This window comes from Orbilia oligospora, assembly GCF_000225545.1.
Source record: "Orbilia oligospora ATCC 24927 unplaced genomic scaffold scaffold00054, whole genome shotgun sequence".
Classification (NCBI taxonomy): domain Eukaryota; kingdom Fungi; phylum Ascomycota; class Orbiliomycetes; order Orbiliales; family Orbiliaceae; genus Orbilia; species Orbilia oligospora.
Genome location: NW_011645611.1, coordinates 395705 through 413387, shown reverse-complemented (window position 1 = coordinate 413387; position 17683 = coordinate 395705). Strand labels below are relative to the sequence as shown.

The following is a 17683-nucleotide window of genomic DNA, read 5'->3' as shown; positions in this document are numbered from 1 at the left end:
TTATTCGCTTGCTACTGGAACGCCGTTCTCCAATTTGGCGGTGCTTCCCAATGTTTCCAACGCCTGTTTGGCAAGTCTGTTCTTCAATTCCTCGCTCTCCATATCTGTTGTAAGTACGAAGTCCCACTTTAGCAGATGGTCTCCGACTTTCATGCTATATTTTTCTGCCATTGTAGAGTCCGATAATGTTTCAATGTCAACGATTAGGCTGGATTTGACACCAAATACTGCGTCGGAAGTCTCATATGGGTCTCCCCGAGGATATAGCGCCCTGAACAAATGTGTTAGTAAGACGCGGTGGCTACACAGGTAGGATGTAGTTTCTCATGAAAGGGTATCTTACGTTACTAGTTCGTCATATCCGGCCTTCTTGAACTTGAAATGTAAATGCGCAGGGCGGTAGCAATGTCTATGGAGTGCGGATAGCATTTTACCCACGGGACCTATTTGTAATTACAATTAGCATCATTAGTTGTTTAAGGCAGGATACACCTTTCGAGATATTCTAAATCTTACCGTCGCTTGGGATTGGGTATCTGTTATATATTTAGTATCTTTATAGGAATAACTACTGCAATGGTCTGAGGGATGAGACTTACGGCACTGGCTTCACACATTTGAACCAAAAACCCTCATCGTTGCTTTCTAGGACGCCTCTGCAATCAGGTGTCGTCCGCCCAGGATATTGAGTGTCATAGTGTCCTGTATCATCAGTTTCCCATACATCTACTGTCACGCCTTCCAATGGCTTCCCAGCGGTATCCTTCACAGTACACAGCACTAGCATTGGCTCCCCCTTTCCCGGACTGCAGATATCCTCCCCGATTTCGAAATGTTGTGCATCATGTGTATGGAAGGGCCCCAAAACTGTTCCTTCGGTTGCACCGGGCGGTTTAGGGTGGTTCATCCCATCCACAAGGACCGACAATCCAAGTGTGTCCGATAGTAAAATAAATTCTTGTCTAATATCATCACATTTCTGGCCCACAGCCGTCAAAAACTGGATTGCAGCCATCCATTCTTCAGATGTGAGACGGGTTTCACGAGCAAAATCATGAAGATGGGTGACGAGGGTGGTTATGAGGTATTGTAGGCGTTTATTGGGAGATTGAGAATTTATGATGTTGACATTGGATGTTATATTGGAGTCTGTCAAGTCCATCATTGGTGGGATGGTAATTTTGGAGGGATCCATTTTGCGTAGCGGAGTTATAGAGGCACGATTTGAAAGGTTTTAGATTATAACTGAGGCTTCGAATCCGAGGAACTATTCTTGTTCTTGCTAAGTTAAATCTTCATTCAACGTATTGAAGGTAGTGCAGTTGCATCTTACTAACAACTTACCTGTGGACGAAGGTAAAATACCTTTTATAGATCTCGTGTTGGAGGCTCAAAATTGTATGCAGATATTCGCGGTCCGGAGCAAGGACTGTGGGGGAAATTAGAAAACTAATTCTAGCCTATCATAAAGAAGATATTAAAGAAAAGAAACTCGAGAATGGTTTGCTTTCTGATAGTTTCCTAGTCGTACAATGGTTACTAAGATGCGTCAGCATCACTAACACAGCTGACATGACGTCCTTCCTACAAAACTATCCGAACTACGCTGCCGAACCGAAAACGCGGGGTCATACCCCGCCAGCCACCACCACGCATTCATATAGGTAAAGTATTGGAAAGTCGGATTTTGGCTGAATTCATGAAGACCGTGGATTAATTGGTATCAGATTATCTAGGAACATATCTTGCAAGGAATTGGGTTTTAAATTTTGCGCCGTACAAAACTGTGGTCGGAGTCGAGTGATATCGTAAATTTAACCTTTACCTAAATTAAAAAAGCCGGCTAGCCGATGTTTTCTCAGAAACCAGCTTCAGGCCTACTCTGAGACTATACAGCACCTCACAAAGTATTTCAATGCATGATGCATGATTCTGCAAAAAAAAAAAATATCAAGCCTTTGCCAAGATAGAAGACTCTAGTTCTTCTTAAATTAAAATTCTTGTCGTAAACATATGTGCATGTATAGCCACAAAGTGTGGACCGCGTCTGCAATACGAGACTAGTATAGCCATATACTTATATGAATCGCAATTAGACTAGCTAGGTCGATTATAAAATGGGTTAAAACGCTCGAAGGTGACAAATTCGGCCTCAAATTTGACACGAGACTGACAATTTCTTTATTAAGAATCCATTTGAATTTATAGAAATATAATAATTTGTTCTGGAGGTGCTTCAAGAGCCATAGGGACGTATTCCTGCCTCGAACTGGGAAATGATCTTGAAGTTGACGTTATAACTCTACGAAATTTTGAGATCCCAGTGAGAGATTACCATACTCCAAGTAGATATCAATAGGCGGTAACACAATAAGCGGTAACATAGGTGTAGTTACATTGGTCTTATTCTCAGACTTACGTTGGTTTTTCTAGCATTTAACTTTGCACAGATGTCATATGCATACGAAGCCTATTCATTTTAGAAATGGGATATGATACGAACCGTATATTAGTATATTCAATTCCGAGGCTGTACTAAATATCTTTCTTGCATTGATCCTGATACTTTGCGCAAAGTGCAGGGCCATGACAATAAACGAACAATACAGGGATCCTGCCAAAGTGGGAAGTTAATTGGTGTAACAGCAATCCTACTTGAATTCAAGTGCAAACCTCGGCCTCAGGCGTGCCTGGTTTGCCAATTGGCAATGCAATGCAACTAACTACAAAATGTATATATCTACTATTCGAAATCATAATCCAGGTTGTGAATTGACCTTCAAGACCCTCCGGTCAGTAGCTGCGGCATTCGACCCTCCGGTCAGTAGCTGCGGCATTCGACCCTCCTAAAATCCAACATTGACAGTGTGTTGGCGTCTACCAACATTTTGGGGGCCTCTGCACAGCTGGTAGTAATATTTGCTGAGTGTTCTGTGTTATGCACAGAGAGGCACGTTCAAATCATTTGTCCAAAGTCAATCGTAGACAAACTGATTATCTATGCCATCAACTTCTCAGATAGACATCATCAAGAGAAACTACTTTCGAACCTTCGGACCCAGTCCAGCAGCCTCCATTCCAAACCCTTTTGTTCTCGTTTTATTTAACACCAGAACAACTAGCTACCCTCCGAACACCGATTAATTATCGATCAATCCGTATCAAAATTCGCTCCTATTGTATCACATACACCAGGAACGAACCTTCGACACGATGCCCCAATACGAGATCATACGTTACGTCGAGGATCCCGCCGGCTTCGAATCCCTCCCGGAGAAACTCATCGAAGAAATCATTTCATATCTTCCAACTTCAGCAGTCGCTGCCCTCTGTCAAGCTTATCCAAAGGTCCTTCAAATCGTCTGCGAACACAACAAAGACCGATACTTTGGATACCGCAAGCACCTTTCTGCAATCTTTATGCCTGCAATCATCTACGGTGCCTATGAACGTGTGGCCGGTGAGGGAATGGAAGAGCATTCTCGAGGAGCTAAGAATTTAGCGGATGTTATTTGCTGTGAATTGGGGAAGGGTAGATGAATTCTATTCGTGTAACATAAAATGGCCTTTGGGTAGCTGGATGGAGAGCTGGATGGATTTTGGAACGTTCCGGTTTAGAAGAGGTACGTCCTGGGCACCTGTTACGCAAAGGATTTACTGTAACACGACAGCTGATCATTTCCCTGAGCCTAGGTATAGATGTTATAAGAAGGGGCTGATGAGCCCGGTTGCTTTAACTTCGTTGATTTCATAGCCTCATAGCTCTGTAGCCTATTTTATATCAGGCTTGTTAGCTATAGAACGCGTGGTACAAATTCATGAAGTGCTGTCTGCTTAGATAACAAGGGAGAGATAAATTCAAGCCATTGCCTTCTTCAAGTCCTCCGCAATGATCTGATGGGTTCTATACGTGATATGACCACCGTCTATGTGCACTATTAGCATTGTTTCTTGTCCATAATAGATGCTTAAACTACAAGGGGCATTCTATATACTTACTGAACCAAAAGTACTTGTCAATAGGTAGACACCCATACTTAGCGTAATTCCAGATTACGTCCGGTTGCGCGTAACTTGCACAATAGCCCGTCCAATTTTCAAACCCGTATCTCGTCGGATGCTCCAGGATCTTCTTAAACTCTTTATCAACGTCATATTTGTAAGTTTCTACTTCGGGATCCTTAATGTGCCGTCTATTGAAACTATGTCGCTCTTTTTCGAGAATAGTATTCCAGATTGCCGTATTGTTCCTCAATGCCTCGTTTCTGGTGGGCACGTTCATGAATAGGAAGTTTTTATATCCTGCAGAGTACATTTTTTCAACTGAAGCATATAGATAATCGATGTCGGCCTGGTAGAAGTCGGTGAAAGTGACATTCTTCCATTTATTGCTGTCATTGACGTCGTTAATGCCTATCCAAAATGCGACTAATGTAGAAGAGCGTGGAAGTTCTAGAACAGAATCGGCGGAATTCAGGTAGTTTATCACTTGATCTTCTAGGTTGACGGTATAGTCATGGTGGGGCATTAGTCTAAGATAGAGAGGTCAGCACTCCTTATATAGGCTTTGGAGTATCTCCGAAGTCCCTTACAGAGCTGAGGTTGTATCTGCTCCGGCAAATGCGAAATTCCATAGTGGAATATCACAGTCACCGGGGCGACCGTTATAACATCCCGTCAAGTATTCGGTCTAAATCCAGTTCGATTAGCCCCGATACGTAGACTAGTATACTTTGCCAAAGTTGAACTTAGTGGATTGTAATAGTTTTTCGGTTTCATACCCAATTTGGACCTCCCGAGCTTGTCTTCAAGATTAGGCAAAAATTAACACTCAATATCAATCGAATTCTAGAAATTGTTGAATTAGAGGGCAACATAAACGCACTGAGTTAAGTTTGATCTCATTTGTCTCTAGCTCTTCCTTGGTGTAGACACTATGAAACGTATCGCCAATAAAGCTATTCCGATACGTTGAACGTTTAGCTACAATCCCTAATGTTAATTTCGAAAATTAAAACCTACCTGTAGGCGGGATGACCGTATGTCCCGTCAATATAGGTATACGAGTCTCCAAATGCTAAGCTGTATATATAAACAATGACAGCGGTAGTTAGCAGTATATCACTTTGTCGTTCGACTAATAGACCCGACTATGACTTACAAATGTGTAATCTCCTTCCCCTTGAATGTTAGGCTATTAGCTCTACGTTCGAGGGGGGCTGCGTAACTGGCAACTAGCAGGCCAAAGCTGCCGAATAGGGTTGAAATACGCATTTTTGTCGGCCTAGGTATTATAATTATTGCAGCCTGGGTGTTAGTGCAGGGATGAAGAGACAAAGCGAGACTCGTATTTTCAGAGATACTAGATCCGAAACCCTGGATACGCATAGGTGTTCAAGCATTTTATATTATACAATTCCAGGCAGAACCTGTCTTGAATGTCTTTCGAAATACCAAGGAAAGTCCGTCCACATCCCGGACAAATTCTTGATCTTTGGATGTGGTTCGGTATTAACCGTCAGGTTTACAAGGCATACATCATAGGTAATACATATGGGCCACGGAAAACCGGCTGATTCCCTGGTTTGAAATCTATAATATGTAGGTTAAGGCTTATATGCTATGGGCCCCTACGTGTACTAACAAACTTGCATGTTAAGGACGTTCACAGGCCAAGGTGTCCCGATTCCGGGTTTTGATATCCAAGGAGCTATAAATTTCGTCTCCAGTCTCCACAAATTTCTCCAGAAGCTTAACGAGTCTTATCTGCACCCATTCCCTAAATTTAGAGAATATGGGGTATGCGTTGATATGATTGGTGGAGGAAAATGGAGATCGCTATTCCTTGTTGCTTTGGTGTGGGGTTATGTCGGAAAAACCTTTAGAGTATCTAGGAATTGAGACACCGGGCTAAAGGAGCCGGTTAAAGAAGCCGGTTGATATAGACCAGCAGCTACATTGTGACCCAGTAAAAGATAGATCTATATTATGCATGGCAGCTGCCGTCAGAGTTTAGCTGCAATACGTACATGTACAGGTAGTATACACAAGACTAGTTCGTACCTAGTCTTGAAGCTGGAAATGGGTCGCTAGACCATTTCATTAACCCATCGATGAACCCAATTGATCAAATAGTTGAATCCCTAAAGTACTAGTAAAGAAACTAGCTGTCTTGAGGCTATAAGGAGTATGTGTGTGTGGAAATCATGATATCAACGATTGCGTTCCTGCCTAAGTAGAATAGCTATAGTGTTGCCCCCGGTCTGAAGAACATATTTGTATATTAAAGCACTTTGCAGCGCAATACTATATTAAAGCTACCCTCTATAATGTTCCTACGATATATTGGCCAAAGGCCTTTGATTTATGAGACATGATGGCTTCTCTCAGTGTCATGACATGTCGAACGTATAAATCTTAAGCGTTTATGTGTTGTGGTGTGTTATTCCGCATTTGGAAGTGTGTTGTGCAGCTACAAAACCCGGCGCCAAAGCTTGGCATCGTCCTTCCGCACTACAAACAACCGCATCACCAGCGCTGCTCCCTCCGCCAGACCACGTACATCCCATCGCGCTTCATCAGATATTCAAGGAGCCGCTTATACAGGCCACAGCCCATAGGCATCGCTGTTTTCTACCATCAGCATTTATTTCATTTATCTTTCATCACTTTTAGCGCCTTCTCCCCGAAACTAGAATCAATCGGTCTATCGCACGCTGGTTCTGCGACAACGACAAGCTGCCTCCACCCCACCTCGTCTCAACTATCGTTTTCACCACGCTTCCGAAACTCCTAATCTTAATACCTAATCCGATCCAAAATGGCGTCTCTCGTTTCGATAGATACAATCCGGGATAATTCAGAGTCAATGGGTGTTAGGCTCGACGATGAAGTTGCACAGGCCCTCGCCTCTGATGTGGAATACCGTCTTCGCCAAATTATGGCTGCTTCTATCGAAGTTATGAAGGAATCTGGCCGAACAACTCTATACACAAAAGATCTCGAAATGGCTGCCAAATTGTTAGATATTGATCCGCCTCTTGGGTATCAGAGTAATCTTGGTCTCCGTTGGGGCGAGGCTACACTGGGCGCTGGCCAGCCTCTCTTCTACATTGAGGACGAAGAAGTTGATTTTGAGAAGGTCATCAATGCCTCGTTGCCCAAAGTACCTAGAGAGGTCACCATGACTGGTATGTTCGATTGGATTGTCTTGTGTGGGGAAATTAGCTAATATCATTGGTAGCACACTGGACCGCCATTGAAGGGGTACAGCCTCAAGTACCGATGAACCCCTCCCCCGCCGAGGCACGTATGAATGAGTTGGTTCCCCGAGGAGCTACTACCGCCCATGCTCTTGGAGCCGCCGGTAACTCCGATAATGCGACTGTTAAACCTGCAGCCAAACATATACTGTCTGTTGAGCTCCAGATGTTTTTTGATAAAGTCATTTCATCTGTAATAGACTACGAAAAAGACGATCTCCGTTCGGCTGCTCTTTCCGCACTTCGTACTGAACCAGCGATCCACCAACTGCTCCCTTACTTCGTCTCCTACGTTACTGAGCGTGTTACCCACGACCAGAAAGTCGACATCAAGTTGATGGAGTCAATGATGGATATTTGTGACGCTATGATCGACAATGAATCTCTTTTCATGGATTTATATGTGTGTATACCCATTTTCATCTATATTTTCGGTCCTTTATACTGACAACTTCTCTTATTATAGGTTGAGAAACTTTGCCCGCCGATTCTAACGTGCGCCGTTGGCAAATACCTCGGCCCTAACACACAAGATCAAATACCCACCTTCCCTCTCCGACGCAAAGCTGTCTCTATTCTAAGAAAGCTTGCTATCAACTATGGGGAGTCCTCCCATACGCTTCGGTCCCGACTTGGCCGTAGCTTTCTCAAGCGATTCCTGGACAATAAGCAGTCCTATGGGTCTCATTACGGTTCTATTCTTGGCCTTGCAAACATGGGTGGCACCGATTCGATTAGGGTCTTGCTGCTTCCTAATGTTAAACTATTCGAAGAGTTTATCCGTGATGAAATACAGGGCGACGGGCCGAGGAAAGCAGAGGCTTTAGAATGTTTGAAGGTCTTGGTGGAAACCTTGACGACTCTGAAAAACGACAAGAAGGTTGAGGTTGAAGAAAACGGAGAAAGTGAGGAGGATTTGAGGACAGCACTGGTTGATGGTATCGGTCCTCTCGCGGCAAGCGAGATTCTCAAGATGGGAGACATGAAGCTAGTCAAGATACTGCTGAAGAGCCTTATTCCTGTCTAGGACAATAGGGGTGAGATAGAGGGAGATTAAGATACATTACTATCTATTTGCAAATTATACATTATTCCTGAGTCCTGACAAGGTCATCGTTTCATAAGAGCGGGCCAGGACGCTTCCAATGGCTGGTGGTAAGGGCTTAATACACGGAGGAAGTGGAATACTGCATAATCAGATGGGTTATGGGAGGAGAGCGCCCTTCCCTTCTGCGAAAGGAGAAACTAGAGCAATCCTAATATTACTAATCACAAAAGCAAGGACACGATTAACAAACGCCTCTTGTCTAAAGTCCGCTCTCGAACCAATACATAACTGCAATATAGTTTCGAAAACTTCTCTGCGATTGGCTGTGTACATGTGCTGGGGAAAGCAAAATAACGTATGAGCGGACTGAAAATGAATGGTTTGCGGTGATTTTGCTCAGGCAATACGTCCTGTAAATCGGATTCGTTTGAAAGACGTCGGAAGGGCTTTTATATTTAATCGGAGTTTTAAACCCACAGCTTCCAATATTCCTTCGAAGGCTAGATTTAGGCCCAAGGAAAGCAAATTTGCAAAACAACAAACTTTTTTTGGAAATTCTAGTATTTAATATTTCTTCATGGATGTTAACGGTGAGAATCCGTCCTCTGTAGGATCTAAAATATATTATATTAAATCGGAAGCATAACCACTACCTATAAAACATTTATATCTGTCAACTGACACCGATCCGTGTGGGGTTGGCCCCAGTCATCTCTTATACTGACCCTAGAGCCGAATATCTTCGTACACCCCCAATCCAAGTTTCAAGCACCTTGATTTCATTTGTATTCTTTCGTTCCCAATCGAAACACCACAAATCCCTACTGACGATTACAAAGTCGGCAAACTTTCCAGCTTCTAGACTTCCAACCTCTTTCTCCCATAGGATTTGCTTGGCTGGATAGCTGGTCACTCCTTTCAATGCATCTTCGAGACCAACTCTTTGCGCTTTACCTAGGATATTGTTACTTTTGTATACACGTCTTGAGATAGCGGTTCCAACCCATAAAAGCGGATCGGCGTCGGTGACTGGGCTATCGCTGTTGAACGAATATATAACCCCGCTGTTGACATCATCTTTGACCGGGTCGATTCTTTCTGCTCTCTCCTTCCCAAGAACCCCAAACCTAAAGGTATCACCCCAATAATGCACATGGCCCATCGTATGACTGACCGCGATACCTAGATCTTTCGCTTTCCGAACCTGCGATGTCTCGGTAACAGTAAAGTGTTCGATCCGATGAATGATACCTGATCGTTTAGGGTTATGTTTTGGATATTTTTTGAATATCTTTTCAAAGTTTCCGAGAACGATGTCGGAGGCTCGATCGCCGTTCGCGTGGATCATTAATTGGTATCCGCGGTTTAGCCATTTGAGCATTTCATCGTACATTGTTGTGTTAAATGCGGACTCTCCGACATTCGCACTATCCGGCCAGACTAAAACGCCTTTTTCCTTCCCTACGAAGTATGTTGGGAAGTGTTCTGAGAGATAGTTTTGTTTAACAGCTGCGGTAAAACCCTGGGTTGATCCGTCGGACCAGAGTTTTACGGTCTTGACTATTAGACCCTTTCGTTTGAAACCACCAGCTGGCATATTCCCCGTTCCAAGCATCTTTTCGGCATCGCCGGGTTTGAAATCCGCAACGGCGGCGCGGATTCGAATTGGCGATACCTCTGTGAGATTTGCGACAGTTTCTAGGTCTTGAGGTGTTACTGCTCCCAAACCACCGTCAAAAACGGTAGTTAGGCCTTTTGCCAACCATTGTCCTAGAATTTTTGCAAGACCTTCCTTGACCCTTCCGGTACGTCCGAGGTTTGCAAGTGTCGCTTTCGCGGAGAATTGAAGAATCGCGCCGCTTTCGACAAGGACACCTGTAAGCTCGCCGGTTTTGGGATCTTTGGCGTATTCACCGCCTTCCGGGTTAGGGGTGTTTTTTGTAATACCAACTTCTTGGAAAGCAAGAGAATTGGCATAGGCTAAATGGCCGGAGGCATTGATGACGACAATAGGGGTTGTTAAAGAAACTTCTTTGTCAAGATCTTCCTTTGAAAGATCATGCCAGTTAAGACGGGATGGATCGTAACCGTATGCGATCAACCATTCTCCTTGTTTCAACGTTTTAAGCTCATCTCTGAGCTGTTGCATGGCGGATTCAAAACTTGGAGCCCGAAGAGGACTGATGTCGAGGAAATAGCCCTTAAGTAGGGCCGAAAGCATGATATGTAAATGAGGCTCCACGAAGCCAGGTAGAATAACCTGTTTGTGTAGATTCCGGAAGATTCGTCGGTCACCAGCTTTCTTGCGTACACTTGCAAGAGAACCGACCGCGATCACCTTACCCTCATGGATGGCTAAAGCCTCGACGGGGGATAATCGATCATTTGCCATTGTGATGATTGGGCGCCGGTTCTGCTGGGAGCTGCTGTAGAATATTATAGGAACATTTTGGTCGCTGGTACGTTTCTCCGGTCGTGAAAACCGTCGGCTCACTGCTGATGTATCAAAATCGGAGGGTGTGATCTTGCCGAATATTATTTCTGCCAATTTAATATGTCCCGTGAGGCAGCTTCCAGTCTCCTCCTCGTGGTCAGGATGGGCAATTGAAGGAGAGAATAGACTGAAAATAAAGCTGGCGAGGACGAGCGGTCCCGCTGGTAGTCCGTGGAAGAACCTCATAGCTAGAACTAGCTATAGATGTTAAACTGCTGGTCGATATTTACGTACTCTTGGTCTCCCTCTAAAATCAAGTTTACGGGGAGGTAGATACCAGTAGATCCATTATATATAGATCCCGGCACCGATCGATCTCCCACATTTCCCGCATGACGTCGCGGAGCCGAAGCACTTCCCCTCCTAGATTCATCCCGAGATGTTCTTTTTTTCTAAAAAAGAAAAAGATAGATAACTTTCGCCGTCTATTTCGCAAATGTTATGTGCATGGAGTAGCATGCAATTGGTCCCCAGAATGAGACAATTCATCGAATTTCTGATTCGACGCGCACCCCGCAGATGGAGCTAGTAGCTAGCTAGCTAAGGCATTAGACTGCATATGATCCCGACAGGCGCAGTCGGGGACATTTAATTCCGCCATGCATGATCGTCTGGGTGAGTTGCGTTGAAATATCTCTCGCGGTAGTTCAATTGAGAATCGAGGCCCGGCCGTGAAAGGAAAGAATTTGGAGGTAGTTGGATGTATGCATTTAGGGAACAGTGGCATTGGATCCTGAGAAAACGAACTCGTCTGTAATCCGGACGGGTAAAACGTGTTGTTGCCATAATCAAAATACAACATGTAACAGTCCTTCGCATGTAGTCGGTGCCGGATCCGGATGTTCGAGGTAACTTTTAATTGTCTCGAATCGAATCACTATGATGGATAAAGATTGAAGGTTACAATGGAGCTGTAGCATATTCCTGAGAAGGTTGTTCGTAAATCTTCCAAAGAGTTTCAATCAGTTAATTGATTTCGTAGTATTATAATTATAGAATATTAAGACTTAACAGGACCAAATGTGTCAAAAAGGTGAGATATAGCTGTTAACGTTCTGGTATGGGTATATATTGGGCTTGCTTATCTATGCATACCTCTTGTGAGTATATGTAGTAGTTAAACTTCAACTTCGCTTTTTTAAACGAATATGGTTCTCATTGCTCGATCGAAATACCACGGATTCACGATGATGATGATGATGATGATGATGATGATGATGATGATGGAGTGCGAGTATCCGATATATTTCGTGACTATGGCACTAAATAGAGTATTAGTAGCCGGTATATATGACTACGGTTCCACGGGCACTTGGCTGCCATCTAACACCAGCCTCAAGCCCACGTTCGATCAGTTTGGGTGAATTTTGAGGGCTATGACATAGTATATAGTTTAAGATCCGTAGATAGATTCCAATGGGTATGTAAGTACTTATATAAGTATATCACTGGGATGTCTGGCTTGCGTATGTACCAAGAGAATGTCTGCCTGCATGTTACCATTCTGATTGAATTAGTTTTATACACAAAAAGGAAGAAGAAAAAACGGTCCTGCTCCACCATTACTCCTCCTTCGTAATCCACAATCCTTCTCTACGGTAGAGGATACCACTACTAATTATCCCACTTTAAGGTCGTTGTACTTAAACAACCAACAGACCCAAGGTGCTCAAAGCCGTCAATCCTAGAACGCCATATCCCGTCCTATAAACACCCCTAACTGTCAACTCCCGACCGGTATCCCAGACCAAATGTCTAATTCCGTTCCAGAAATGGAAGCTAAAGCAAGCTGCTAATGGTGCCTTGACAGCTGCTTTAACAGCGCCGTTGAATTCACCCCACTTCTTTGATGCATTTGCAACCGACATGTCAACTCCGAATGGCGAAACAAGGACGTATCCAATCGCATATAGGTAAAAGACACCGGAAAGGGCGACACCAGTAATACGAGTTGTCATGGATAAGTACCATGTCAGCTGAGGTTGATAGATTGTCAAGTGGGGGGAAACTGGTCGGACAAGTCTCTGAGCGGCAAGGATTGAATCGGCGGATGAAGCAGGAATGGATTCAGTAGTTAACATTCTGTTATATAAATGGTTAGTCTCAACCAATTGATCAATTGTCGACTTTTCCAAGCCGGTTTATTCGGAGTGTATGGCGCTTTACCGTCGAGGAGTGAAGAACGTGGTGCTCTTTGGTCGGGCAGCTGGGATACAAGATATTAGCCTTCGGTCATGTCACATGATAGTTAGTAGATAACTTGGCGATACATACACCTGAGCAGGCTCCGCGAGAGAACTCTTGTCGACAGCATTGCGGATATGTTCGATCTCGAGCGATACCCTGTCTGCGATTGAAGCGGTTGGTTGTAGTGAAGTTTTGAAGTTGAAGTTGAAGGAGCAGAGAGGAAGAATCGACTGGAATCGAATAAACTCGGGTAAGAGGCATATGATTTCATGGTTTCGCCGTTTCCTCGGCTGTTGGCCGCAGCCAATCAAACGCCGTTCATTCCAAAACAACACAATCGAAAAATTTCTTCGCTTCGTTCTGCTCTTTTCCTTCTGCTGTTCTCTTCTCTCTTCTCTCTTCTTCTTCTTCTTCTTTTTCTTCTTCATCAAGCATCCGCTCCACCCCCACCCGCGATAGGGCCGTCGGGGACAGGTTATCTGTCTCTTGGTCACATTGCATTGCTACAGAGATACAATCTATTTCAACGATATCGTTTCGACTATAGTAGACGGTGTTTCGATCGGGGGAAGGAACAGAGGTTGCGAGAAGGAAGAACTTATGGGAAAACCCGTTTAATCGCGTCTCAGCTCGATAGTGGCTGCCGGCGTTTCATACACGAGGTTACATGCATCTACGACATTTGATACCAGTATTAGTTATATAACAGACGGATGAGGGTTCAATGGACGGTGGTTCAATGGACAGGGTGGGACGGGACGGGGCACAGAGAGTTAGACTGAGAGTTAGACTGAGATTATAGTAAAGGCGTGATCGAAATGTAGAACAACATCGCATGCATACACGGGATATCTCAATCGCTAAAATAAAAGCCAATTTGCTGTAACCTAAACGCCGACCATTCGTATCTATTTTCCCATTCTTTCACATGATTTGGAGGATTCGGCCGCTCTGCTCTTTCATGTTCTTCACGTTCGCGTTATGCGACAGAGGCATGTGTGATCGGCTGCTACCTCCCCACTGCCTTATCGATCACCTCCAACTTCTCAAAATGTTTCCTACACGTTGCGATATTCATCAACGTCGTTGTGCTCTCTGCTGCATTCGCCGGCATGACTACCAAGATGTATGTATTCGGGGTCAGAATGTCTATAAAGGCGGAAAACTTATGCGCCCTCAATTCGAACGCCGTGAAATTCGATGCCATTTTCCTATCAAGAAGCCTACTCGTCAGCCATCCCCCCATTAAAGCCCATAGAATCAGTTTTAAAGCGCAACCGGTCGATCGAACGAAAGTGGCTTGGGATATATTGTATACGTACGAGCAACTCTGTTTGAATTGTTTTACGATATTACTGATCTTCTCAAACCGGTCCGGGAACGGGTTTTGCACCGCTCCTCTTGTAACGTGGGCAATAACCAGAAATGTCGTTCGTTCAAACAGGATAACCTCTTCGGCCTCCGCGATCTCTGCGAATGCCGTAAGATGTCGCTCAAGTATCGGTCCATTTGGTATCAGCGTGTACACAATCGAAGCCCATGCCTTATACAGCGTTTCGTCCCATATCGATGTCGCGAAACACGTGATTTCCATACCCAGGGACTTTTTCCGGAGGAGAGCCGATCGTTCTTGGAAGGCAGCGTCACGGTAATCAAGCTGTACCAAGTCCATTTTGTGAATCAGACAGAATATGTGAGCATTAGGACTGTTATCCCGTAGCGCCTCGACACAGTTGACATAGGTGATAAGATCGCGATCGAATTCTCGGGACTCGATATCGAAAACATAGATCAGAACCTCGACGTGCTTGAAGATATGGTCTCGCTGGCTGTTGAGATAGTTGTCGATGAAGGCATCCTGACCACCACAGTCCCACAGGTTGAGAGTTAAACCGCCAAGAAATCGGACATGATTGTGTTCGACGTCGATAGTGGCGCCTAGCCGACGGGTGTCTTTTGCGACGTAGTTCGAGAAGACGATGGAGCGCATGGAGGACTTGCCGGAGCCGGATTTGCCCTGTCGCACGACATTAGCTCGGCCGCGGCAGTATGAAGATAAGAGATTAGAATACCATCAGCAAGACCTTCTTTTTGCGGCGGGACTTGGAGTCCTCCATTTTGGCGGTCAAGTGAAGGTAAAAGCCACCTGGACGTTGATGAAGTTGAGTGGTTGATGAGGTTCGTTCGTCGGGAAAGTTGGCGTGAAAGTCCGGCGGGAAGCGAAGCTAACTGTAGTACTACAACACATTCAACGTGTGGCATTTTGACTTGGGCTCTTGATCATATGGAAACAGCTGACAGAGGTTAACTGTCTGAGCTTCATTTGCATTTGATCCTCCAAGTTACCTACTTGAGGGCATCTTCCTACTATCAATCACAATAATTGCGATCAATTCCATACTAGTTTACTTTCTTTCGACCTATGGTATATGGAGAAGGATCATTGCACTATAGGATACACTGTATACTATTCGTCAATGCAATGTTATAATTGCATGTACAAAAAGACGACTTCCGTCCAAAAGCGCAAACATAATCCGCCCCGCTCTCAAGTATAAATACGACGAAAATCCCGCTCTGGCAAAGTGGGAATCGATAATATTCAGATTTTCATCATATATTTCATAAAGAAGCAGCCTTTCCAGATATTGCGGGAAGGGAAGCTTGCAAACACGCCTTAATACATAGCTATCCTGTCAGTCACTAGCATAATGGCTGCCAGAACTTCTACAAAACTCCTCGACCTATCTGAAGATGTCCTTCGGATGATATTTCTGCACAATGTAAGCGCGGTTTAAGAAATGCATGGTCTTTAATTTCTGTGTATAATTATAAGATTAATAATTTTCGTTTAATCGGGTCGTCACTACAGGTGATCAGTTTGAAGGACTTAAAATCCCTCCGCCTGGCCCACCCCGGATTGCATGGCGCCGTCGACCCTCTCCTCTTCAAAACTATCAGCGTTCCCACCTCAAAACTCGGTGAAGTGTCATTGTCTGACTACTCACCATACAGTCCCGGAGATCGCGGGGATCCCAGCTATCCAACGTTCAAAATCTCTACATTTCAGTTATCAAGCATTCTCGAACGTCGAGTACCCCGTGTTATATTCGACAATGCGCAAAGCGTAATCTTAAACAAGTATGATGTATACGACGGCTACCCGGATGAAAATAAAATAAAACAGAATTTCCCACGGTACTCTGAAGAGGGGATTAGGGGTCTGGAGTACTTTTTGTGTAGCATGAAGAAGATGCGTAATCTAACGTAGGCAGTAATCAAAAGCTCTAATTGATGTTACCGAAAGACACTGACGGATATTGCGTTATAGATGGAGTATCGCTTATTCTAACATCACACAACTGATAGATCTCTCACCTATCGCGGGAAAAGTAGATTCTCTACAGTTAACTGGCGCTTATTATGGGAGCATACCGCCGCCAAAGCAATCGTACAAAGCATTTAAAGACTTTAGCTTCTTGACTTGCCTCGCCATTAGTTTTAATGACGGCGCAGATGTCAAAGACCTCAGCTATCTACCAAACCTGAAAACCCTCAACTTTACAGTCGAAAAAGCCTCACAAGCTAGTACTGAGCAACGGAGATTTGACTTTGTGGACTTCTTGGAAGCTCAAAGAGTTCCATTTAGCCTCCAGAAGCTCTCCATAACTGCGTGTTACGCTGCAATACCTATTCCCAAAGATCTTGCTCAGAAGTTCCTTTCGAACTTGCGTACTCTGTACTTGCGGTATCTTAATCCCGACGCCAAAAATTATCCGATAATTGATGCCCTGAAAGACAACAACATTAAGATCCAAAATTTGAATATAGATGGATGCCACGAGAGTATTCTCGATTATATCGGATCATACACTGACGGGCTTCAATCTCTCGAAGTTAATGTTGAGTGCCTCAAGGACAACGAAGGCTTCGGCGGGGCCGGGGAAGACAGTTGGGCCTACAGCATCAGCAGAAGGCGCTGGCAAGAAGATATCACGGAGAAAAAGAAAGAAACCTTCAAGTCCGAGATCTGGAAAGTATTGGCCGCTGCACACAAGAATAGTCTTCAGCACCTAGTCCTGGCTAATAACTTCGACTTTTATACCGAGGAGGCGGAGGCCCTCTCTCAGTGCAAAGCGCTGAGGACTATGGATATTAAAGGCGATGATTATGTTTTACAACGTATTATCCCCGTGGTACCAAAACTACCGTTGTTGGAAGTATTGAAGTTCGAAATGCCCTGGACACCTCGGATGCCCGATATGACCGGTTGGTGTGGGACATCACAGTATGACTGGCATATGAAACCGAAGGATATTGAAAGTAGAGTCAAGGATATGTATTGGATGGAGGAAAGTATAGATGCCGACGGGCCGGGGGTGGAAAATGTTTCCTTCAGAGTAATTGGGATATCCTCAGATTTAAAACTTGTCAAACGACGGCATGTCTTCTATCCTTGGATCTTAGTTGGGGACGGGGAAATGGGAATTGAAGGAAGGGAAGACCAAGCGATTGAGAGCGACGAAGAAGAGGAATTAGAGCCAGGGGAATTTAAAGAGTCAGATGAAGAGTAATCTTTCCCGAAATAGCCTTCTCGCGCCCTGGGTGTGGCATTAAGATACGCACATGTACGTTTAATAGGCACAAATAGGATTTAAATTTATAAAAGATTCATCAACTATATACACTTAG

The 17683-nt window shown here is 44.3% G+C and overlaps 8 protein-coding genes across 8 annotated transcripts; 3 read left to right on the top strand and 5 right to left on the bottom strand.

The window, feature by feature from the left end:
* Positions 1-1195, bottom strand: AOL_s00054g148 (uncharacterized protein; the record flags this gene model as incomplete). Its single annotated transcript, XM_011121464.1, has 4 exons — positions 1-271; positions 344-443; positions 517-536; positions 600-1195. The coding sequence occupies 4 exons, from the start codon at positions 1193-1195 to the stop codon at positions 1-3; spliced, it is 987 nt and encodes a 328-aa protein (XP_011119766.1).
* Positions 1196-3213: 2018 nt separating this feature from the next.
* AOL_s00054g147 (uncharacterized protein) lies at positions 3214-3540 on the top strand (the record flags this gene model as incomplete). The annotated part of the gene is made up of 1 exon (XM_011121463.1): positions 3214-3540. One exon carries the CDS (start codon positions 3214-3216, stop codon positions 3538-3540), a length of 327 nt encoding a protein of 108 aa, XP_011119765.1.
* A 318-nt stretch (positions 3541-3858) lies between these two features.
* On the bottom strand, positions 3859-5274 carry AOL_s00054g146 (uncharacterized protein; the record flags this gene model as incomplete). The annotated part of the gene is made up of 6 exons (XM_011121462.1): positions 3859-3926; positions 4000-4532; positions 4593-4690; positions 4886-4958; positions 5023-5082; positions 5162-5274. 6 exons carry the CDS (start codon positions 5272-5274, stop codon positions 3859-3861), a joined length of 945 nt encoding a protein of 314 aa, XP_011119764.1.
* Positions 5275-6820: 1546 nt separating this feature from the next.
* On the top strand, positions 6821-8289 carry AOL_s00054g145 (uncharacterized protein; the record flags this gene model as incomplete). Its single annotated transcript, XM_011121461.1, has 3 exons — positions 6821-7190; positions 7244-7665; positions 7729-8289. 3 exons carry the CDS (start codon positions 6821-6823, stop codon positions 8287-8289), a joined length of 1353 nt encoding a protein of 450 aa, XP_011119763.1.
* Positions 8290-9025: 736 nt separating this feature from the next.
* Positions 9026-10990, bottom strand: AOL_s00054g144 (uncharacterized protein; the record flags this gene model as incomplete). Its single annotated transcript, XM_011121460.1, has 1 exon — positions 9026-10990. One exon carries the CDS (start codon positions 10988-10990, stop codon positions 9026-9028), a length of 1965 nt encoding a protein of 654 aa, XP_011119762.1.
* Positions 10991-12447: 1457 nt separating this feature from the next.
* AOL_s00054g143 (uncharacterized protein) lies at positions 12448-13262 on the bottom strand (the record flags this gene model as incomplete). The annotated part of the gene is made up of 3 exons (XM_011121459.1): positions 12448-12886; positions 12971-13010; positions 13079-13262. The coding sequence occupies 3 exons, from the start codon at positions 13260-13262 to the stop codon at positions 12448-12450; spliced, it is 663 nt and encodes a 220-aa protein (XP_011119761.1).
* Positions 13263-14000: 738 nt separating this feature from the next.
* AOL_s00054g142 (uncharacterized protein) lies at positions 14001-15108 on the bottom strand (the record flags this gene model as incomplete). Its single annotated transcript, XM_011121458.1, has 2 exons — positions 14001-15008; positions 15064-15108. The coding sequence occupies 2 exons, from the start codon at positions 15106-15108 to the stop codon at positions 14001-14003; spliced, it is 1053 nt and encodes a 350-aa protein (XP_011119760.1).
* A 594-nt stretch (positions 15109-15702) lies between these two features.
* Positions 15703-17565, top strand: AOL_s00054g141 (uncharacterized protein; the record flags this gene model as incomplete). The annotated part of the gene is made up of 3 exons (XM_011121457.1): positions 15703-15774; positions 15864-16258; positions 16323-17565. 3 exons carry the CDS (start codon positions 15703-15705, stop codon positions 17563-17565), a joined length of 1710 nt encoding a protein of 569 aa, XP_011119759.1.
* Positions 17566-17683: the final 118 nt, after the last annotated feature.